General features: G+C 39.0%; 2 protein-coding genes across 2 annotated transcripts in view; both read left to right on the top strand.

The window, feature by feature from the left end:
• The first annotated feature begins 22 nt into the window (after positions 1-22).
• On the top strand, positions 23-11,930 carry LOC108671867 (periostin). The gene is made up of 12 exons (XM_047885242.1): positions 23-312; positions 2,494-2,596; positions 3,470-3,500; positions 7,200-7,324; positions 8,240-8,421; positions 8,839-8,941; positions 9,409-9,604; positions 9,734-9,869; positions 9,989-10,088; positions 10,210-10,433; positions 11,190-11,558; positions 11,802-11,930. The coding sequence occupies exons 1-12, from the start codon at positions 235-237 to the stop codon at positions 11,928-11,930; spliced, it is 1,776 nt and encodes a 591-aa protein (XP_047741198.1). The 5' UTR covers positions 23-234.
• Positions 11,931-13,803: 1,873 nt separating this feature from the next.
• LOC108671876 overlaps positions 13,804-25,445 on the top strand; it is a 31,841-nt gene continuing 20,199 nt past the window's right edge. Inside the window, exon 1 of the mRNA XM_047885262.1 lies at positions 13,804-14,049. Coding sequence (XP_047741218.1) covers positions 14,010-14,049 — 40 coding nt within the window. The 5' untranslated portion in view covers positions 13,804-14,009. The remainder of the gene's footprint in view (positions 14,050-25,445) is intronic.

Below are 25,445 nucleotides of genomic sequence, written 5' to 3' on the forward strand. Positions count from 1 at the left end.
ACGGAAACTAACCGCAGGTGTTATGTCGTTTGCGGTTAATTGGAAGAACCTCTAGCACAATCCTAAATTGTAAACAGAAGATAAATCACAAGCTTCTTCTGAGAAAATAAACGAGACCCCTCCTTGAAAAGTCCATTATATCCAATATATTTAATTTATTAAATTAAGTATTTTGTTTATTCCAATCTTGGCCCCAGACATCGAACTAAAATTGTTCGGATTTCCTGACGTAAAATGTGTAGCTGGAGAGCATTGCTCGTGGTTGCCATCTCGTGGATACTGGCCGCGCGATGCTCAGCACAAGCTGATCAGGTGAGACTATTATTGTGTTCTGTTATATTGATGTGTAATTTACATATTTATTGTTTTTTGTGTACGACAGGAGTATACCAATACTATATATTATGTACATATGCCAGGAGTATACAAGACTGTATATACTGTGCAATTAGAGTTCATGTCTTTAGCGTGTGTACCAAGCTAGAACATAAAGGGATTTCTCTTGCAATCTTTCGTTTACACTTACTTGCAGTTTTTTGCGCTCATGGCATCGGGATTTGCAATCGATATTGAAGCTTTATTCATGTCTGTTTACTGTGCACAAGCACAGCTTTTTTGTACTTTTTGGCACTGTGTCCGGGTCTCTGTCCATCTCTATATCCGTGTTAAGGGCTGTGTCTCTGCCCGTCTATGTGTCCGGGTTTAGGGCTGCGTTTCTGCCCTAATATAATTAGGGCAGTAATTAGTAAACACCAGTCCTTTAGTTTACTGAAGATCAGGTCGGTGCAGCGAGGAGATTCGAACGCGCGGAGCCGGAAGGGCGACTTCACGGAGACTGCATGTGCAATCATGCGTTCCGTGCCACGGAAGCAAAAAATACAAAAAAAAATATTTTTTTGTTTTAATTTTGCGCCTCAAAAATATTAATTCTAAACTATGTATTCTATCGATGAAAGATATAACTAAAAACACTCAAACGATATCTTCATTATGAAATATTGACTTATTTGCACTGTTTCTCCTCGCACATAAATGCAGGAATAAAAAAATATAACTCTGTACTCACTGCAGTGAGTGACAGAGAGCGCATTTTCTCGTCGACGAAAACGTGGTCACGGACAGACGGACAGACAGACGGACGGACATGACGAGCACAATAGCGCCTTTTTCCATGAATGAGAAAATGCACTAAAAAGGCTGCATCAGCGAATATCTTAAGGAAGATAATTTTCCCTTTGTATGGATATTGAATTATATGACTCATGTAAGGTTTTTCCACCCGTATCATATTTAATGTAAATGCTGCATGTAGCCCCAATACAAGTGTTCGTACACCCAGAAGAATGAATGAGTAACATCGTCTAAATAGTGACACATCCGCTTACACCAGATGCGGAAAGAGGACGTAGCACTGATACGTTCTCTTGCCGTGCCGAAATGGGTCAAAATTAGAGCAAGAAGTGCTACGTTATTAGGACAAAGTCTCACTTATTTCTCATGAGTGTACGGCACTGGAATGTGAAGAATTTAGTGCAGTAGAAATTAGAAGCAGGGAGCGAGGTCGGCGTATAAGAAAGAAGGTGTCATTACACAGCTCCCTGCATCGATCGTGACTTGCCTTAACGATTTCCTGTTTACGTTAACAAATTCGTACGGGAATGTGAATACATTTATCAATATTATTATTCTTAACAAGAATCTGTACTTGACGTGGCAGTAGAGTGATCGCATTGCTGTGTTGTTTTAAGATATTTTGCATTGATAGGTTGATGTGTACTTCTTATGCATGGACCACAATTTAACTTGATAGACTGATAAATGTTAATGTTCTTATACATTTCTTATACCTCTAGTTAATGTTAATGTTCTTATACATTTCTTATGCCTCTACTTGTTCTTACACCTCTAAAAAAACACCAACGGTTTATAATCATTCAATAACTGGTCATCCATGCCATTTGTTTATATTTTAATTGAATATGAATTTAGTGATAAATTAGTTAAAACACAATGTCAACCCTCTTTAAATTTTTTATTTGTACACTGTAGCGAGTACAGAACATTATCATCAATTATAATTATAATAATTGGCGGAGGTTTGCCATTTTTTGTCTGCCCTGTGGTGTCTGGGTTTTCCAGGCCATTATTGAATGTGCCTGGTCTGCTTACACTCAAAAAAATTACTGGGCAATATCGTCCAAAAGCAAAAACTTACTTCCTTTCCGTGTGTAGAAATTCTACGGCATTTTCCCGAACCACATTTGTTCACGATGACCCACATTAATATTTGAACAAATTCTTTTCATTTTCTTCAGTGTATAAGATTAAATTGTGTGATTTTCGCACATCTGAGCCGCACATCCATATCTTGTATCAATCAAACATTGTAACAATACTTCATATATTAATGTAATTTGATGATGTATTTGTTGATGTTTGTTGATGTAATTTTGCATTAGAAGTTTTAGTTCAGTAATTTTATTTCTATTGTAGGAAGCGCAGAAGAATGTCCTGGATACTGCCGCTGCTGCTGGACTCACCGACCTGGTCAGCTGGATTGATGTCGCCGACCTGGACGAGAAACTCAGAGAAGATGGTGAGGGTTTTAATTTTTAATACTGTATTATTATCAAAATTTCTCGATGATGATTTCGCCTCCACTAGAACCAGTTTGAAATATACGAAAAACCTCACTGAATTTGTCAGTCTAAATAGGTATTAAACTTTCGTCTCAGTTATGATAGTATTCATCATTTTTCCTCATGTTTCAAGTATCAATCTATAATATGTAGGCACCCATCAAAAATTCTCATGAAATGCTGATATGAACAATCATGTTTACTGCGTTTACTGTATATCTTATTACAAAAGATTAATCCGTTTCCTCATTTTCATGACTACATACCAACAGTTCTCTCACAGAATCTAATACAATGTATGTATGGTTTTCATAATGCATTACTAGACTTACACGTGCAGAATCTTATATACAATGAATGGTTTCCATAAGGACTTACTAAAAAATTCCCACACACAATCTCATACAATCCATACATTCAGGATAACACACAGGATTCATACACTGCGAGACCTTCATAAATTCCGTCGTTTTCACAATTATTAATTGAAGTTGTCTATCAGAACCCAATTCATTGCAAGGTTCATAAAGCTTTATGTCTTTGAATACTTGTACATACATAAACATACTTTGTTGTTTACTATTCAAAGAAATAAGTTCCCTCTGTTTTATTATGATTCACTAAAAGGTTGCAACCAGAATCTGATACAATTTTTTTATATTATATGATAAAATATAATATGATATAATATAATATGATGTAATATAATATAATATAATATATAATATAATATTATATTATATTATGTTATATATTATGTTATATATTATATTATATTATATTATATTATATACTATATAACATAATATAATATATATAATATCGCACAGGCCCACACACTCTGTTCGCCCCCACGAACGCAGCGTTCGGCCGCCTGCCTCCTGCGCTGGTGTGGCGCCTCAAGACGGACGACGAGTTCCTCAGGAGCGTCCTGGAGTATCACGTCGCGCCCGGCCGCTGGGCCGTCGTCGATCTCGCCGCTCGAGGTCGAAAAATGTGCACAATTATAAAATTATTAAAGAATTTTTCGTAGATTTTTGTTTGAAATCAGACATTGTGCCGGAAATTGTTTTGTATAATTTCTAGATTTTTGGGTTTGATGTGTTATGCTGAAAACAAGATTTTCCAAATGTCATGATGTTTAATTTGACCTTAAGGAGTGACCGATCTGCTGGAAATTTTTAAAAATCGATCATTAATAAGAAAGGCTGCGTATGCAACTTTCACGCTCCTGCGGTAATAAGCTTCTCCTTATCACGATCTTAAGCCCATTGCGATGTTAATACCAAAGAATAGATTAAAAAATTAAGAAATTTTTCACTACAGACACTAGCAGTATTGATGTAAATATTCTTATTGTCACGCTTGGAAACAAAATTTATTTATGATTTCAAACCCATCTCTACGTTATGGTGTGTTCTTAGTGTAGAAAATTCTTGCAAAATTATGATTTCTGTAAATCATTATAAACATTTTCAGGCCAAACGACCAGCATGCAGGGCGAAGACATCCAAGTGGCCGTCGAGCTGCTATGTGTACATTTTTCGTCTAAGTGTACTTAGGCGTGCGCGGCCTTCGTAGTTTTCAAAGCAATTCCCTATTTTAAATTATGAAGTGTATGAAGCTCCTGTAATATTTATTGGCTGAAAGTCCGAGGGATGACTATAATGCACATTGATATGTTTTACTTCGTTTATAAGCAGTTTAAATGTTATTCTCAACCGTTTTCTTCATAAATTATCTTGTGTATAATGTTTCTATTTGGATGTTGAGAGATTAAAGTACATTATGGTCACTTTTGGATTATAGCATGGATGAGTTTGGAAATTAACAGGCAAAGATTGCATGGTTTCATTCGCGCTGCCAAACGCAAGCCTGTATCAACAGTGTTTGAAAGTATTTTGACTGGCCTAGCACCGATATCAACTTCATTTTCACCAGATACAGTCATTTTAAAGCACTTACAGTAGTAGTTTCAAGCTCTATTGAATCGTCACAATGCTGAAATTAGAATAACAGTACACAAAACTTGATTACTTCTCCCCACATAACAAATTTTTTCTCATAAAAGAATATAGAATCAACCAAAATGCACCAGTTGATCATTTCAATGAATTTTTCTTTCAAATATTTACCGTGCAGAAACGCCCCCTGAATGCTCGGCCACTCTATAAAAATGGACAAGTTTTATTAGATGCACCGGAATTGCCATCTGAATATCTCACTTACGTCACCAGCTTGCATGGAGCAGCCATAATATTTTCCTCTGGCAGAATATTAGTAGAGCACGCACGCCATATCTAACGCACACTCAGAGAAATGAGCGAGATTTTGTCCAAATAGCAACGCACTTTTGCCCTTGGGTGGGTCATCTTGAACCATTTTGGCAGGCTAAAAAAGCGTGTCCGTGCTGGGCACCGAAAATGTGTCGCTTTCATCACCGTTTGATCCATTTGTTTTATGAGTGCAGGAGCGTTTACAGTTTAACGAAACCGGAATTCCACAAAAAATAAAACGAAAATTAGCTGTCATCTTCAGAAAATTTTCAAACCTACCATGCACTTTCCAAAAAAAGGGCTCAAATTTTTTATTTTCTTTATTTATTCTCGAATTTGAGTGCAAACACTATGACATCTTTAAGCAAAGACGAATTTCTTAGGTAGAATGTATATTTTTTCGAGTGAAAAACTATTGTTGGTTGGATTCGTAATTCCAATTTGCTCCGAAGTTTCGAAGATTCAATAAGCGCCGGGCGGGCGGGCTCGTTGCAGTACCGAATTCCCATACAGGCTGAACTAATCGCGTGGAAAATTAGACTTCATTTCCGAAGCTACAATAACAATTCGGTTAGCTGATCGGTCTCGGCATCCACTTATAAAAATTAATGGATCAAGTAGCTGGAGAGCATTGCTCGTGGTTGCCATCTCGTGGATACTGGCCGCGCGATGCTCAGCACAAGCTGATCAGGTGAGACTACATTATTGTGTTCTGTTTATATTGATATGCAATTTACATATTTATTGTTTATTGCGTATAGCAAGAGTATACCAATTCTGTATATTATCCTATGTACATATATGCCAAGAGTATACAAGACTGTATACTGTGCAATTAGATTTCATGCCTTTAGCGCGTGAATCAAGCCAAAAACACAAGGGGATTTCTCTTATAATCTTTCAGCCACACTTAATTGTAATTTTTTGCACTCATCTATAGCATCGGGGATTCCAATCGATTGTTAAAGCTTTATTAATGTCTGTTACTGCGCACAAACACAGCTTTTGGAACATTTCGGTACTGTTTCCGCGTCTCTGCCTATCTGTGTCCGTGTTAAGGGCTGCGTCTCTTCCTATCTCTGTATCCGTGTTAAGGACTGTGTCTCTGCCATCTCTGTGTCCGGGTTAAGTTAAGGGCTGTGTCTCTGCCCATCTCTGTGTCCGTGTTAAGGGCTGTGTCTCTGCCCATCTCTGTGTCCGTGTTAAGGGCTGTGTCTCTGCCCATCTCTGTGTCCATGTTAAGGGCTGTGTCTCTGCCCATCTCTGTGTCCGAGATCATGTCGGTGCAGCGAGGAGATCGGACGCGCGGAGCCGGAAGGGCAACTTCACGGAGACAGCATGTCCAACCATGCGTTCCGTACCACAGAAGCAAAAAAATAAAAAATATATCTACTGTTTATGACAGTCTCGAGCCTGAATTTATTCTAAACTATGTATTGAATCGTTGAGAGATATAACTGAAAACACTCAAACGATATCTTCATTATAAAATATTAACTTATTTGTCGTTTCTCTCCTCGTCCATAGTAGGAATAAGAAAATACAACTCGGTACTCACTGCAGTGAGAGACATAGAGCGCATTTTCTCGTCGATGAAAACGTGGTCACGGACGGACAGACAGACAGACGGACGGACAGACGGACGGACATGACGAGCACAATAGCGCCTTTTTCCATAAATGAGAAAATGCGCTAAAAAGGCTGCATCAGCGAATATCTTAAGGAAGATAATTTTCCCTTTGTATGGATATTGAATTATATGACTCATGTAAGGTTTTTCCACCCGTATCATATATAATGTAAATGCTGCATGTAGCCCCCAAACAAGTGTCCGCACACCCAGAGGAATGAATGGATCACATTGTCTAAACAGTGACTCATCCGCTTACACCAGATGCAGAAAGCGAACGTAGCACTGATACTCTCTCATATAGGGCGTAAAAATGGGTCAAAATTAGCGCAGGAAGTGCTACGCTATTAGGACAAAGTCTCACTTATTTCTCATGAGTGTACGGCACTGGAATGTGAAGAATTTAGTGCAGCAGAAATTAGAAGCAGGGAGCGAGGTCGGCGTATAAGAAAGAAGGTGTCATTACACAGCTCCCTGCATCGATCGTGACTTGCCTTAACGATTTCCTGTTTACGTTAACAAATTCGTACGGGAATGTGAATACATTTATCAATATTATTATTCTTAACAAGAATCTGTACTTGACGTGGCAGTAGAGTGATCGCATTGCTGTGTTGTTTTAAGATATTTTGCATTGATAGGTTGATGTGTACNAGCGTTCGGCCGCCTGCCTCCTGCGCTGGTGTGGCGCCTCAAGACGGACGACGAGTTCCTCAGGAGCGTCCTGGAGTATCACGTCGCGCCCGGCCGCTGGGCCGTCGTCGATCTCGCCGCTCGAGGTCGAAAAATGCGCACAATTATAGAATTATTCCGGGATTTTTTCTAGATTTTTGTTTTAAACCGGACAATGTGCGGAAATTGTTTTAGATTTTTGTAATTTGTGTGTTTGATGTGTTTTGCTGAAGACAAGATTTTCTAAATGTCATGGTTTGTAATTTGGCCGTTAGAAGTAAAAAATTTATTCCTAAAGTAAATGCATTATTATTTTTTATATGAGATAAAATTGTAACTTTTTCGGGCCTACATTGGGCTTGAGGTCCTAGGATGCGAGAAAATTCATGTTTTATTGTGATATGTCGAAGAAATCATATCTTCATAAATAGGTTCATTTGTGCGTAATTTGCACAATTAGCCACCTACGGCATTATGCAGTTAGCATTTTAGCTGAAAATTTTTCGCCATTACCAACACCGGAATTCTGAAAATGGGCTCTAAATGTTGCAAGCTCAGTATTTTTCAGCATAAATGTTCGGAAAATCCGTTACCCTGTCGATGCTTTGAGCAACACCTTCAAATTTGGGACGTATTTTGAGGCAAATTTTTATAGCGTTCGAGTTTTCAGCGCGCGTAACTCCGCTAGTTCTGAAGCGATCTGCTTGAAATTTAAAAATCGATCATTAATACGCTGAAAATACAGTCTTAATGCTCCTGCGTTAATAAACTTCTCCTTATCATGGTCTAGAGCTCATTGCGATGGTAATATCAATGAATAAATTAAACAAGTAACAGATTTTTCACTACTAACACTAGTATTATTCACATACGTAAATATTTTCATTGTCCTACTTGGAAATAAAATTTATTTACATGGTTTTACATTTCATATCAAACCCATCTCTATATTAAGGTATGTTCTTAGAGTGTAAAATTCTTGCAAAATTATGATTTCTGTAAATCATTATAAACATTTTCAGGCCAAACGACCAGCATGCAGGGCGAAGACATCCAAGTGGCCGTCGGGCGTAACCGTCTGGGACGGTCGCAGCTGCTGATTCTTCAGAAAAATGCAAACGCGACCGTCATTGGGGCCAACATGGCGGCCAGCAACGGCATCGTGCACGCCATAAACAGAGTGCTGCTACCCCCCTCTCTGCAGGTAAATAACATCCTCTCTGCAGGTAAATAACATCCTCTCTGCAGGTAAATAACAAACTCTCTGCAGGTAAATAACATCCTCTCTGCAGGTGAATGACAACATCTCTGCAGGTAATTAACATCCTCTCTGTCGGTACATCGCATCCTCTCTGCAGGTGAATCTCATTCTCTCTGCAGGTAAATCCCTCTTTTTCTGTATGTAAATCACACTTTTGCTACAAGTAAATCCCATCGTCTCTGCAGGTTAATACTACCCTCTTTGTAAGTAACTCCTACAGCTCCTGCAGGCCAATTTCACTATTGCTGCTGGTGAACCTCTTCTCAAAATGATTATTCTGTACAACTTAAACTCGAATGCACTGTATCTTTCATCGCATTCGTTATATGCTAGAACTCTCCTAATTGATTTTGTTTGCAGCCAGAACCGAGCATTGAGGACCTGATGCTCAGAGCTGGCAACTTGAACACATTCTTGGGTCTGGTCGAGAGTGCCGACATGATGAGCACGCTCAGAGAGGGAGGTAAGTCCTTACTAAAACCTTCTGAAAAGATACAAAAATCATATAAATTCCGTAATTTTGACAAAAAATTCACTTCAGAACCTTTTGGTTGAATTCTTCATACTGCAATGGAAGGAGGCTTCTTAAAATTCTACTTTCATAAACTAAGCCACAAATATTTGAAAAACAATAATTTCAGAAACAGGTTAAATAAATGAAATACCTAGGTGCTCTTAACACGTCCTCTTCATCCCAACGGACACCGTCTTCATCCAAGCGAGCTCCACAATTGTGTTATTCTCGGACTGCCTGAGGCATCAATACGTTTTATGTTCAAACACAATTTTAATCCTTCCATATTTTATGCACGACGTCTCATTTAGCAAATTCACTTAACTCTGGGGCTGCCAACTGGCTATTCTTTATTGTGAATAATTTGTTCTTGTTAAGCAGCATGCAACTATTCAGCTTTTGTATTAATTTTCCAGGTCCGTTAACGTTGTTCGCCCCGACCGATGACGCCTTCAATTCAGTGGATCCTTCGATCCTTCGTCAGCTGCGACGAGAACCTCGTCTGCTGAAGGCCGTCATCCTCAGCCACATCGTCAACAAAGATCTCAGCTCCTTCGACCTCAGAACGAAAACTGTTGAGCTCAACAGCCTCGGGGAACTCATCGTCTTCAGGTAAAGCAATTGATTCACTGATCGATCCATGCGGTCTAGGTCCTCAAGTTTCACTCGGTCACATAGGTTCCATTGGTCTTCGGGATAATCTTAATTATCTAGATTTCTGATCGTACGCCCCGTGTTCAGGACTGTGGGGTCTGTTGTGCTGGTGAACACAGCACGGCTGCTGCAGGAGGATCTCATCGCCCAGAACGGCGCCCTGCACATCATCAGTGACCTCCTCCTGCCCTCCATCAACGCCCTCGGCAGCCAGGGCCTCCCGGTGCCTATGAAGAAAATAATTTATTACATCGATAAAAGATTTCACTTATTGTTTTTATATAGATGAAAATAATCATTTAGCGTCATTTAATTTGGTTTCTTCCTTATCTCTTTTCCCAGTCGAAGTCGAACCTCTTGGAAGAGCTTCAGATGAACGGTCTGACGATCTTCACTGACCTCGTGAAAAAGAGCGGAATGGCGCTGATCTTCCAAAACGGCGGTCAGAATTACAGTTATTATCCGTAAATATTAATGAATAAATAGTAAATGATTAACCAGTCAACTATTTATAAATATGACTTTGTATTCCCCCCAAATAACCAAGTTCATTCACTGTGCAGATCCGTTGACGAGCTTCGCCCCCTCGAACAAAGCCCTGAGTTCACTGCCGCGTCAGGAGGTCAGGAGGCTCACAGAGGACCTGGACCATCTCCGCAAGGTGGTCAGCCGCCACATCCTGGCAGAGGTGCTCCCCACAGGGAGCTTCGTGCCCGACTCCCTCAAAAATAACTTTGCCGGCGAGAAGATACGCATCAATGTTTATAAGCGACCCAGGGCTGGAGATGTGAGTTAAAATGAGCGAAAAAGAACCGAGTCTGCATTGATGAGAGTTTTTCAGGTTGCAGGTTGAATCTCCAAAAAAAGAAGTCAAACTTGAAAAAACGAGTCTGTATTGATGAAAATTTACAATGAATTTCAAAAGGGAGAAGATGGCACAAAATGTCAATTTATCTTTACATGAAATACGAGTTGGAGTCCAGCTCCATCGTGAGCTTGAAACTCTGAGAAAATAAATACAATCTGTTAACAATTCGTATCTAACGTCGAACTAACGATGAAGCTGGTATCCGAAATGTTTACTTGCATAAAAATTCAGTGAAGTTTTGCGGCATCTTTTTTGTTCCTAAATTCAATGTAAATCTGCAATTCAAGTGATCTTTATTAGAACTTGATGACATTTTTTTTATTATTTTTCAAATCTGGTCGCAGGTATACGAGTGCAATCCTAAAGATGTGAAGCTTAATATTCAACATCTACCATAGAACCTAAATGAGAATGGATTTACCACGTCTTTTTGAGCCTTTCATATCCTTAACATGATATCCACAACAACGCTGTTCTCCGAAACGTTTTCATGAAGATATCGTAAATTTATTTGTCATTCTCTTGCTTTCAAATTCTCTCTTTGCCAAAATTCTAACAGACACAAGAAAACTGACTTATCGGACCGCCATCTGTTTTCAACATCCTCCCTAGCTATACACTGCAATAGGGTGTCAGAAAAAGACTTATTCATCAAACTTCCATGTTTTTCCACAGGTATACACCGCTAACGGGGTGCAGTTGACAGTTCTAGACGAGCGCGGTTCTAACGGCATCCTTCACATCATCGACGGTATCCTGCCGCCTGCCAACCACACCGCCATCGAGACGCTGCAGTCACAGCTTAGGTTCTCAACCTTCCTGTCTGGTCTGCAGGCGTCAGACCTCATCGCTACACTCAAGTCAGGTGAGTGGTCTGCAGGCGTCAGACCTCATCGCTACACTCAAGTCAGGTGGGTGGTCTGCAGGCGTCAGACCTCATCGCCACACTCAAGTCAGGTGAGTGGTCTGCAGGCGTCAGACCTCATCGCTACACTCAAGTCAGGTGGGTGGTCTGCAGGCGTCAGACCTCATCGCCACACTCAAGTCAGGTGAGNTTATAAGTTCCAAAGTAAGTTTATAAGTTCCTCTAAGTTTATAAGTTCCTCTAAGTTTATAAGTTCCAAAGTAAGTTTATAAGTTCCTCTAAGTTTATAAGTTCCAAAGTAAGTTATAAGTTCCTCTAAGTTTATAAGTTCCAAAGTAAGTTTATAAGCTCCTCTAAGTTTATAAGTTCCAAAATAAGTTCATAAGTTGCTCGAAAAAAAGTTCCACTGTTTTCGCTTGCAGCTGCGGACGGGCCTGGGTAGCGATGGTCACATCCTGGTCTCGGCAGGAGGAGGGAAGGTGACGAAGGTGATTGAGACGGACATCGTCGTCTCGAACGGCGTTATACACGTCGTTGATACCGTCCTTTAGTAGATATTATTCCAGTATTGATTCGTTTTACAAACATCCTTCCCGAATAATTGCAACGGCTGGAAAATGGATTTGTTATTAAACACGACCAAAATGCCTTTTGGTCTCGAGTTCGAAATTGTTTCATTATTGATTCCTAATAAAAACTTTTATTCTTCATGTTTATTGACTACAATGTGTCAAAATAATCCATTAATAAATGACTTTGGATTTGGACAAGACCGTTAAATCCAATTTCCAACGAAATGCGTACTATAAACTTCGTCTTCATTTAATAATTATACGCTAAATATCTACAGGCCATTTGTTAAGATTACATGTATGAACTTAACATAAATTAGATTTTTTTACCCTGTTTATAGATCATTATTCAACACATCACAAAGACAAATCTTGTCCTAAATTTCAGTAGACATTTTACAATTCAAGCGATGCCATTCTGCGAGTTATTGGCCTCGAAGTGAGCGAGGAACTATGCATGAGTTCTAGGTAAATTATATGTCTGCTTTTTGGGCCCCATTTTGGTTTTCGAAATGGATTACCGCATATTCCAGTTAATAATATTAGATCAAAAAATGTTTATTGGAGAAAAAACAGCAAGCAAAAAATATTAGGATTGATATGGATTTTCTCAAAATTGTCGGGATCTCTAGCAATGGATCAAAGATATCCCACGGCATCACAGATGTTCCCATCCTTAAAATTAGGATCAAATCACAAGTCATCAATTAATTAAAGGTTTCATGACGCAAGATTCACTCTACCATCAAATGTAACTCTGTAAAGTTTGCAAAGCATTTCGGCGACCTCCGCTCTGGCTCTACTAGGCTAAGATTCCCAAGTATATTAAAATTACCCTTAACAGTAATTAGTAAACTTTACTAGGTATTTCGAAGTAAAAATGGAAAAATTAAAATGTCTTCAATAAAGTAGTTTATATTAAGACTCCATTATAATTTAATACATAGATTTTGTTTACACATTCATTCACTCTCAACTTTGCCAGTTCAGTTCTGATTTAAGAAGTCCGCAAGCAAGACTAATTACAATTGTATTTAATTCCAGTCCATTGCGCCTGTGGTATCCTGGATTAAGGATTAAAGTTATTTGTGTAGACAAGTTATAAAAAATTGTCGCGTCAGTTGATCGCTGCCCGCCGTAGGGGTAGGTGCGCTGCGCTGGCGTCCGTTGCCAGGGCGACAGACCAACGTCCCGTCCAAGATTCAAGCGACAGGAAAAACACGTTTGATTCTCATCCCCAAATTAGAATTATGAATGGTAATTTTTTAAACATGGTATCTATTTTTTTGCTACCGTTTTTAGCTATAATTAAACCACTAATAATTATTTAATCGCTTATTATTCCGTAATATATCATGACGCATTTTACTTATGGGAATTTGAATTAAAATAATTCATCAAACTCCACGCCATTAAAAGATACCGTGATACCTGCGCTACTTTCCACGTTGTGCCTGCGTCGACCACACTTAATGACCATCGCATTACAATATTATTTCTCAGTGACTGATATTTTGCAGCCATAATAGGTATTGATGCGGTGCATTTTATTCGAACCTTTGCAATGTGTTCATTCAGAGAAAAATGTTACCCATGAGTTATGAACTTCTCAACGCAATACCCACAAATAAATTTTTGGACATTTTGAATTTTTCAAACGTGTTTCATAATATTGAAAAAATTTTAATAATTTATTATTATAGTTCTTCATTAAAGACGCAGAAAATTGTATTATTCTCTGGTGATTGAAGAGATTTCTGCAAAATTAAATAGTTTCCATCTGAATTTTCGAGTAATTGTCGTTCCAAAATTAATTAATTAGAATTAAAAATTTGTTACAGATCACCTATAGCCAAGTTTTTTACTTTAATGAGAATTTCTCTTATTAATTTATTAATTATTAAAATCTATAGGCTCCAGCCGAGGTCATCTCCAGTGAAGTGCTGAATGCCAGTAACATTCACTTTCAATTACCAGCTCGCAGTACCCTGAAAAAGAAACTCAAAGTAAAAAAAATTTCAGAATTTGTGCTTAGCGTTGGACGGAAAAGGAACCGTCATGCGGAGCTCAAGCATCATTAATTGTCTTCAGTTTTCTGGTGAGTTCTAAGGTGAGATAAACTCATACGGCATGTAACACGCGTGGATATACGGCCAAAAAGGGACAATCTTGTGCATATACGGCATGTAACACGCACATGTAAATGGCCAGCGAAGAACTGTCATGTGCATACGGCATGACAAACACTCACATATATATTATACGGCTAACGAAGGACAGTCACGTGCATATACGGCATGTAACACGCACATATATACGGCCAACGAAGGACAGTCAAGTGCATATATACGGTGTGTAACACGCACATATGTACGGCCATCGGAGAACTGTCATGAGCATACGGTGTGTAACACGCGTATATACGCTTGATTATTTTGTATTCCTAGAGTCCATAATGACCTCAACTCTACCGGTATTCAATTTCACAACTCTATACTTTCCATAGAAATTACCGGTACTCCTACAAATTATTTGCACTCTTAGTAAAGACCATCTTACGCTCAGATATTTTAGGGATATTTTATTTTGAATTTTTTTATATTTTATTTTATCGTGCGCTGAACCGCAGCCCATTATAATTATTTAAATAATCATCTTTGAAAGTTGCTCATAAAACAAACACTATTAATGATGAAAAATGAAAATTATTTCATAACTTAGCATTTTGACTCACTTTATCAAACTTCAGCATTGCTCTTAAAATTGAATTTCTTTTAAATCCTCAGAAATTTTAAAACTTAGAAATTTCATCGTTGCGTTTCAGCTTATCATTAAATATGCAGTTTATGCCTCGTGACTTTGAAGCTCTTCCAAAAAATTCTTCCAATACAGAACCTCGAGAGCAGCTTTATTAGATCAGCAGCAAAAGTTGGTTTCCAATTAAGCTCGGTACATTTGTTAATTTTTTTCGAAATCAATTTGTAAGAAATTTTTGGTTTGATATCCGACCAATCAGGAAAATTGCAACAGTCGCCTTCAAAATGTTAAAATCGCTTCATAGAAAGTCGATGGTCGGTTATCTATTGGCCACTCATCAACCACCGAAGTCTATTAACAGGGGCTACATCGAGCAGCTTCAACATCCGGGCATTTTACCAATAGGTTTACTGCTGTTACATGATAAGGTTTTGATATCTGAGAATTTTACTAACAGGCCAGTCCTCCTGTTCATTTCGCTCTTCGCTTGCCCTTCTGTTCGTTTCACTGTTCCCTTGTTCTCCTGTTGGTTTCATTGTTCCCTTGTTCTCCTGTTGGTTTCACTGTTCTCCTGTCCTGTTCGTTTCACTGTTCACTTGTCCTCCTGTTGGTTTCACTTTTCCCTTGTCTTCCTGTTCGTTTCACTGTTCCATCTTTTGCTGTTGGCTTCACTGTTCCCTTGTTCTCCTGTTAGTTTCACTGTTCCCTTGCCCTATAAAGCTGGCAGTTTACCGCGTTGCCGCCGCTGCCAGCGCCCGATGCTGTAAATTGCAGCAGCGCCAGCGAGGGCAAGCTACCCTCGTCTCAAAAGATGCATCCGAGGGAAACTAACCTCGCCGCCTAAACGGTTGCCCTCACACCACTAACCCAGTGAACTATCCTCCACTTCCTCCCTAATAGAAAAAGCCTCTGGGGCTTTTCTTCTTTTTGTAGCGGTAAATAAATGACTGACACGCTTCTCTTTCGACTGGCGCTATAGGAATAAAACAGTTTGGTTTTTTATTAAAATTTCTACTCAAGTAAGGAATTAAGCTTGTCTTATTCGAAGAATAAATCGATGTGTTTTTTTATGATGAACATGACGCAGTACATGGCACGCTACAATTCTTTTATATGGAAGAATCGAGAAGCCAGTTCTCGAGCCCGGACTTGAAGGCTTGAAGAAAAAAATGAAATCTACACGAGGAGCCACCTTATATTAAATAGTTAAGAGTTCGTAACTCCTGCAGCCAATCACTGACGACTTTTCAAGCTAAGCCAACCAATCGTTGACGAAAAATTCATCATTATGTATACTTAATTAGGCTGCTAAGCCAACTTTTTATGTTCTAATTATACTTTGACTGCTACGTACGTGTACTGTTAGATCAATTGCTACGTGTACTTAAGCTGCTATTGTACTTTTATTTTGCTTCGTGTACTCGGGCTGCTACGTGTACTTTCATTTGTATGTGCGTACTCAGGCTGCAACGCCTACTTATAGTTTTCTGTGTGTACTTAGGCTGCTATTAGTATATGCTGGCAAAAATTTGTACCTTTAAGCAGGTTTCATTGAAGACCAGAGAATTCGTTTTATTGACAATTTTCTTATTCGTTTTTTTAATAGATCGAACAAGATTTTTAGTTTGCACGGGTAAATCGAAAATCAGATTACTCAAAGGACATTTTTATTTTTTTAACGACGTTTCGAATGTTTCTATCATTCATTATCAAGTTAAAAGGCGCATTGAGTGATGGATTAACCGGAATTGCCATCTGAATATCTCACTTACGTCACCAGCTTGCATGGAGCAGCCATAATATTTTCCTCCGGCACAATATTAGTAGAGCACGCACGCCATATCTAACACACACGCAGAGAAATGAGCGAGATTTTGTCCAAATGACAACGCACATTAGCCCTTGGGTGGGTCATCTTGACTCATTTTGGCACGGCAAAAAAGCGTGTCCGTACTGGGTACCGAAATTGTGTCGCTTTCATTACCGTTTGATCCATTTGTTTTATGAGTGCAGGAGCGTTTACAATTTAACGAAACCGGAATTCGACAGAAATATACGAAAATTAGCTGTCATCGTCAGAAAATTTTCAAACCTACCACTTTCAAAAAAATATATACTCTAATTTGTTATTTTTTTATTTCTTTTTCGAATTTAATTGCAAATACTCTGACTTCTTTAAGCAAAGACGAATTTCTTAGGTAGAATGTATATTTTTTCGAGCGAAAAACTATTGTTGGTTGGATTCGTAATTCCAATTTGCTCCGAAGTTTCGAAGATTCAATAAGCGCCGGGCGGGCGGGCTCGTTGCAGTACCGAATTCCCATACAGGCTGAACTAATCGCGTGGAAAATTAGACTTCATTTCCGAAGCTACAATAACAATTCGGTTAGCTGATCGGTCTCGGCATCCACTTATAAAAATTAATGGATCACATCGTCCAAATGTTGGTACACTTTCTTACCCAAACCACGAGCACGGAGCCGACGTAGCACCTGTACGTCCTTTACCAACACAAGAGTATAGAAGAGTATAAAAATGCATCGTTATTTAGACGAAATCTCACTAATTTTTCTGTGTATAGCACTGGATTCTCGAGCGCAATATGCGAGCGCAATGAAGGATTCCTTTGCTATGCAAAATTGTATCCAAATCAGCGGCAGCGTAGCGCCAGCTGCAGCTACAAATAAACTTAAATATGCTACTTTAATCTTCGTGTAAAAATAAACCAACTTTCTTGAGAACTTTTACAAAGCCAGAATCTTACGGGTCCGTAAGCTCATTCCCTTAACATTAAAAAGGCATCATTGGCGTTATTCATGAGTTATGTGAATGAATGTATTCTAGGTCCTCCCGCCAGTGACGCTCCCAATATCAAATAATTATTATTTAATTCAGTTATCCATGGAAATGAGACTTTTTAGTTATAAATTTCTCATGCACATTCGATATTTCCTCACCTCGAAACCTTCATTTGGTTTAGAGGGCAGAGGAAATACAGCTACAGTGAGTGCAGGAGTAACACGAACTCACCGAAATAATAAATTGGGTCGAAACAAAATCCAGTACAAGAAGAATTATCGTCGCAGTCCAAGTCGTGTCGTATCACCGACCGATGCATATAAATGAATTATTTATACATCGTACTTATATAGGAAGCCAATGTAGGAGGTCGTAGAGCCGGATCAGAGGTAGCCATAACCGCGCAGAAAAAAAAGGATTCGGTCCACCAAACGCCCTGAGATTGCATAGTCGATTTCGTCACTCGGATGATTGCTTGCAGAGGTTTTTGTCCTGACTTTCTGTCGCTTGGAAAAAACTGTTACTGACTGTATACAATGCGCTTCGGAATACTTTAGCGTATCTGTAAACAATGCGCTTCGAAATACTCTAGCATCTTTCTCCAACGAATTTCAATATTGACTATTCCTGAGTAATTTTAAATTCTACCTTTTTCCCAATTCCAATTCTCCAAATCGATCTTGCATTTTTTTTAAGCAGTTCATCTATGGTGCAGCTTGGTCATTTTTAGAATTGAAGATCATTCAAACCTTTCGGGAACGTAAACTTGGAATTTAAAATAAACTCAATTAACTGTCCAAGAATATTTGTGAAGTGTTGAGCTCATTTTTTTATTTAAAGCCATTTTGGGATATTTTATACACGTGAAGACACATCTGACACTACACTCAGAGGAAATCATGGGTAATAATGTCCAAATAGTGTCACACTTTCTCACCAAAGCGCGAGCAGAGATTAGAATTAAGTAGCACTGATACATGCTTTTAGTAGCACTGATACATGCTTTTGTTCGGCCGAATTGGGTCAGGATGACCCACTCAAGGGAAAAAACTGCCGCGTCTTTTTAGACGAAGAGCCACTGATTTTTTTTAGTGCAAGCCCCAGCAGTCGCATTAGGCAGATAGCGACACCTCTCCCCCCGGACACCTCTCCCCCCCCACTGACACCTCTTCCCCCTCCCTCCGCCTCCGCATCTCAATCATAACATTTTTATATATGGTCAAGGATTTCAATTTATTTTTGTAACTGACAAATTCCGGTGGATTCTACGATTTTTTAATAAGACATTTTTTGCCACGAGCCTTGATGATCTATGACGAAAATGTTTTGTATTAAAATATTTTGCCTGTTTTAATGTAAATAAATTATTTGCACTTACATTCATTAGAAATTTGTTCATTTTTATTAAATCAAAGACATCCAGTTCAATCTTCTATTATTTTGTGATATAATTTAGGCAAGTCCGCTCCATGTAACAGTTAGGTTTACAACAGAAGTTTAGTCAAATGATATATCTTTGATATTTTCTGCTGTTGAATAAAATCGCATCAAAACCGAAATGTTCTGTTTTTCATCTGAATAAATAAGAAATGTCACGAATATATCACCGACGGACGTAGAATGTTAAAAGAAATGTTCACAGCCGACGAACTCCCTTCATCGCAATAAATCATTAGGGAAAAATTCGTGCAGAAGATAAAACTTTTCGTTCACGCTCTGCAGGTTCGTCCAATCCTGGCGTAGAAAACGAAATAAATTTAATATTTTAACGATTGCCATTCGACTTCAGAATCTATTTTTGCTATCTAGTTTTTAAGACAAAATCGCGTTTTTTTTTTATTTTAACCGGCATTGATCTCGAAATTGATTTGATGTCGATAGTTATATAAAGTCCGCTCGGGTTTACAGTTTAATTAGTCACATATATTTTAACGTTCATTTTGGTAACCGATTCAAATGCGTAATATCGAGATGTAGTTACTGAGATCTATTTAGTTAATCGCTGTTTCTCCAATGAGTAGTGCTTGTTTATGAAATTATTGTTGATGATTAGAATTATATACCGATCATTATCGCTACGAAAATCAATCCTGCTATCCTGAAGTTATACTTTTCAAGTAGTTCAATCATCGTATATGAATAAATAGTTAAGGAAAAAACATAGCCTACGACCCACTGAATCCTAGCCTTCAACCCATTCAATAAAACCCTTGCAAACGCAATCTATTTATATATACACACCCTTTCGGTCCAGAGCTTATACGGTTAAAAATTTCTATCGCGGTAAAAATTTTATCCATACAGTCAAGGTTGAAAGTTCAAGTGAAGGCATATTTACACAAGCTGCGAGAATGTTACCCTAAGAGCTCATGCATTCGCTGCTCAGGGTAAAAATTCCGTGAAAACCCCTGGATAAAAATAGCGCCACGAGCGGCCTAGAGAAATAATATGTTTTTGGGACAGCAAGAGGATCAGGCCATTGTTTGGGCAGACCATTGAGGTCCTTCTTTTGTGTCCGCGAATTCCCAAGTTGAAGCCAAATTCCAGGCAAATTTCCTAAATTACGCTAACTTCGGTAATGGTGACGCTGGAGATGAAGCTGAGAAGTTTACCGTACTAAATTTTTCATTTTTCGTACAACTTATACGTACTTGACAACAAAATTTTCGGATGTAGCACCTCTTATTAAAATAATTATAATTCAAAATTTTCATCATTTCCCATAAATAAAACATAATATCTTAAATAATATGATAATTTTATGCATATTAATTTTTGTTTGCATAGATACAAAACTATACGTAAATCATACACTTGGATGGGAACTTATGGTATGCCTTCGTTTCGTTTTACAAGCGTGAGTTAAATTTGTATAAATTTTCCAAAAAATTTACCACACATCGAGAATGGTTTTCAATTTATCTTGTATCGAATGAATATTTTCTGAATTCGATTGAAAAATTATGAATATCCAAGGACAAAATAGTAAATCTCCTTCAAATTTTACTAATTAAATTATGAAATCTCACCGAAAATTTGTAGAGCAAGGAACCTCGTCACAAACGCCTCACGTTTTCTCTTCATCATACACAAAATGTCAGTCTTGAGGCCTTATACTGTATGTTTAGTTTAGGTTCTGCTTTTCCCACGTAGAATTCAAATGTAAACGAAATTTTCGAAACGTGAAACATAATTGTTATTCTGTTTATATTAATAGTAGCTTCTTGTGAACAACTTGTTGGAGCGAATCTCAAAATGGACATGAACAAATGGTCTCCAATCTTCCCGATACTTGCCTGCCTTGCTTCTTCCTAAATAAGTTTAACTTTAACCCTCTACCGCCGTATATCACTCTCCGGGAACATAACTTTCAACTTAAATTATATACAGGTGCGTAAACCATTGAGTTTTGCAACCTTACGGACGTTTGTACGCAACAGAGAACATTTTAAAGTTGTCGTACGTGGTGGCAACCATCAGTGCAAGTCATTTTGCGCTCACTAGCAACGTATCTTTTTTGGGATGGGAAGAAGGCTTGTGACAATATTGCTCCGGTTACTCATGACATGGCGGTAGAGGGTTAAACCGTGTGTTCAAATCCCTTATGCAAATGCCCTGTTCAGAAACATGCACACAACTTCTATGCTGCGCCAGGTTAAGAAACAATATCTTTTGGGAGTGTTTATAGTTTATCCTCACTACTTACTTTATACGCTACTTTTATAGTAAGGTAATTGTAAGGTAAATTTATAGTAAGGTAAATTTAATACATAATATTACTAATATATGATATTTAATTTTTGGTAATTATTATATCATCGAATAATTGACACATAATTGAGAATAAGTTAATTGTGCACAGTGATGTCAAGGCAAGGCAAACATGGCAAGATCTCTCCAACTCGATAAATTATTTTTCGACTGTAAAATTGTTTCCTTTTCAATTCAAGGTTCTCTCTCTCTGCCGAGTGAGACTTCAAACGCCGAAACTTCAAGTGTTTTTCCATCAAATTTCCAATAGCAATAAATAAATATAATTTGTATAATGAGATGTACATAACTGCTCTTACATCAGACTGGGGAAGCTGCCTCAAATATTAACTGTCTATTGACAGTTACCTTAATAGTTTGAAAATCTGGCAGGGTAATAGCAATCGTTTTAATATACGTCTGCATAAATTATAAAAAATATTGCCGTGAGCTTTTTTAAAATATTGTGTATAATATTTGCTGCCTCTTGATTTTGTATTACCTACCGTAATACAAATAATACGAGGTTTGTATGTTGCGTTGAACACTGAAATCTTTAAACCAAGCCATTTCAATTCAGTTGCTTTCTAATATTCCCATAAGGTCAGACTATAGCTAGTGTCGAGATATACATTTTATTTCTCTCATTAGAGAATTTGTTGATGTAAACAAAATAATATCTTAGTAATTATATTATGAGATATGAACATTATTAATATTTCCTTGAGTACTTTTTCAGTTGGCATGCGAATTCAAGAAATCGAAATACAATTTTCAATTTTTAATAAATTTAATTAAATTAGTTTTTTGCAACCAGGTTAGTTTTAGCCACCTCAGAAAATTTATATTTTTTAAACTGATACAAGTTCGAAAACACAGCTTATTCACGTAAAATTATGCTGTAAAACTGAACTCTTTAAAATGTTATTTACTTCACTTCATTCACACTTGTTTCTTTGACATCGTTTATTGATATTAGATTACAGCTTGTTTTTCACTCGTGCTCAGTTATTTCTAAGTTTACCTGTAAATCTTTTGTAGTAAAAAGTGATCGGACACAAAACCCAAAACGTTTTCCGATAAAACCTCGCGCGAGACATGAGTCTTCTACGTCAAATTCGGCGAGCTCGTCGTAAAGCTTATTTGATCCCGTCATCGTATTTTTTTTTTATAAAAGATTTGCTTCGCCTTCAAAACAAAGGCTATTAATAAAGGGCTGTCAGCTGACGCGCTCCAGATCATCTTGCTCATCAAATGCCCTCAAAATTCGATCAAATTGATGATTTCCAAGAATAAAAAAAAATTTTTTTACTACATCCTCTGGAAATTCTAAATTGGATGTTGAGAACATGTTGGTGATGAGGGTAGCGCTGGTGACGCTAGGGTAATGCCTTTTGTGTCTGCTACGGTGATGTTTTGATGTAAGTAAATTTCATCATTTATATATGAGTAACATCACTATACGCAAGCCTCCCTGCACCACACTAAGCAACATACGCAAGCCTCCCTGCACCACACTAAACAACATAAGCAAGCCTCCTCCCTGCACCACACTAAGCAACATAAGCAAGCCTCCCTGCACCACACTAAGCAACATAAGCAAGCCTCCCCCAGCACCACACTAAGCAACATAAGCAAGCCTCCCTGTACCGCACTAAGCAACATAAGCAAGCCTCCCTGCACCACACTAAGCATATCAGTCTACTTAGAAATAAATGTTATGAATAATATTCTACTGTTCACTTTAAAGTTTTCGCCTCACAGATATGAGAAGCTTGGTGATTTCGTTTTTAAGCTTATGATGCAGATCTTGGATGTTAACAATCTCTACTGCAAAGATTTTTCGTCAGTATATTATTTTAAGTATATTAATATTTTTCCTTTAATTTCGGCTTACACTGCAATGCTCGGTAAAATTGGTTTGTATTACCAAATACATCGTGATTTTAAAACGAAACTCCATACAACGAAACTGTTTCCCCGAGATGAACATCATCACGATTTCAGTGCTATAGTCGTCGGTTTTAACACAATATTTTGAACTTCGGACATTACAACAACTCGTCCGATCTTTGGTGTAAATTGATTCGCTACTGCCTAATAAAACTGTACAGTTTTTGTTTTCTCAGCGACTTAAATACACGGATTCTATAATTACTCAAAACATGGAAAGCTTCCGTGAACGATCATATTGTTGTTTCTTGTCACTCCCTTGACCGAACCGTCCCGCAGTCCCTTTACCAACTCGAACAGTTCAAGTGTGCCTTCTATATCATGTATTTTTACTGTAGTTTGCTCTGACCGAAACTGAAGATTTGTTTCATTGATTTTAATCGGGGAAATAAGGGCTCCCTTGGTGGATACCGATGTTTTCTCAAGAGTTTTTCTTGATCACATGAGCTAGCTAATAGCTAATAATGAAGTGTTAATTCGATGAATTTTTCATTCTACTTCAAATTTAAACAATTTTTTCACTTATGACTGTGAATGACATCGCCGCAAAAATCAAAACGTTTGCGTACGGACACACCTCGCGGACTCGCCTTATTCCTGACTCTGACATCGTCCGCATCATGCAAGTATCTATATCAGCACCACAAGCTTTCGAGTTAACCCGTACAAACTTCATTTTAATGCCGATAATAGGAAGTATTTTAGCGGTATGGTCCTGGCGATGCTGTAATCCCAGCACTCTAACGAGGCTATATAATACTGAGCAAATTAAGGTGGTATTAAGGTATTAAATTACCCTTATGTATTCTGCAGCTCCATGGCTGATATAGCGCCCTCGAGACCTGCGTTGGTAGGGTTTACATTTCCCGTAATTATTCCATTTAAGTAGCAACAAATAAATATAGTTAGTAATATAATTACTTGGTGCCTAACGCTGGAACTAACGTGGTGCCTACCTTAGCGCCTAACGTGGCGCCTAACGTGGTGCCTAACGCGGCGCCTAACGTGGTGCCTACCGTGGCGCCTACCGTGACGCCTAACGTAGCGCCTAACGCTGCAACTAACGTGGTGCCTAACTTAGCTCCTAACGTGGCGCCTAACGTGGCGCCTAACGTGGCGCCTAACATGGTGCCTACCTTAGCGTCTAACGTGGCGCCTAACTCAGCGCCTAACGTGGCGTCTAACGCAGCACCTAACGTGATGCCTAACGTGGCGCCTAACGCAACGCCAAACGTAGCGCCTAACGTGGCGCCTAACGCGGCGCCTAACTCAGCGCCTAACGCGGCGCCTAACGCAGCGCCTACCGCAGCGCCTAACGCAGCGCCTAACGTTGCGCCTAACGCAGCGCCTAACGTGGTGCCCAACGTGGCGTCTAACGCAGCGCCTAACGCAGCGCCTAACGCAGCGCCTAACGCGGCGCCTAACGTGGTGCCTAACGTGGCGCCTAACGTGGCGCCTAACGTGGTGCCTAACGTGGCGCCTAACGCAGCGCCTAACGTGGTGCCTAACGTGGCGCCTAACGTGGTGCCTAACGTGGCGCCTAACGTGGCGCCTAACGTGGCGCCTAACGTGGCGCCTAACGCGGCGCCTTACTCAGCGCCTAACGCGGCGTCTAACGTGGCGCCTAACGCGGCGCCTAACTCAGCGCCCAACGCGGCGCCTAACGCAACGCCTTACGTGGTGCCTAACGTGGCGCCTAACGCAACGCCTTACGTGGTGCCTAAAGTGGCGCCTAACGCACCGCCTAACGCAACGTCTTACGTGGTGCCTATCGCAGCGCCTAACGCAGCGCCTAACGCAGCGCCTAACGTGGTGCCTAACGTGACGCCTAACGTGACGCCTATCGTGACGCCTAACGCAACGCCTAACGTGGCGACTAACGTGGCGCCTAACGCGGTTCCTAACGTGGCGACTAACGCGGCGCCTAACGCGGCGCCTAACGCAACGCCTAACGCGGCACCTAGCGCTGCGCCTAACGCTGCGCCTACACCTTTAATCAGCACAAAAAAATTATGCTGCCTGCTACTCGCCTAATTAAAGCCCATGCGACCGCGTTAATTTATTTTTCTGAGCAAAATCACGAGATATTAATTAAAGGTGTCATTGATCAAGCTGTAATAATAGCTGCATAATTATATAACATAATTAGTAGGTGACATTATTAACTATTAAAATCCGTGAGTTCTGATTTACACGTGCTTATATTATTGTAGTAAGATATTTTATTATATAAAG

This window comes from Hyalella azteca, unplaced genomic scaffold, assembly GCF_000764305.2.
Source record: "Hyalella azteca isolate HAZT.00-mixed unplaced genomic scaffold, Hazt_2.0.2 contig2126, whole genome shotgun sequence".
NCBI lineage: Eukaryota > Metazoa > Arthropoda > Malacostraca > Amphipoda > Hyalellidae > Hyalella > Hyalella azteca.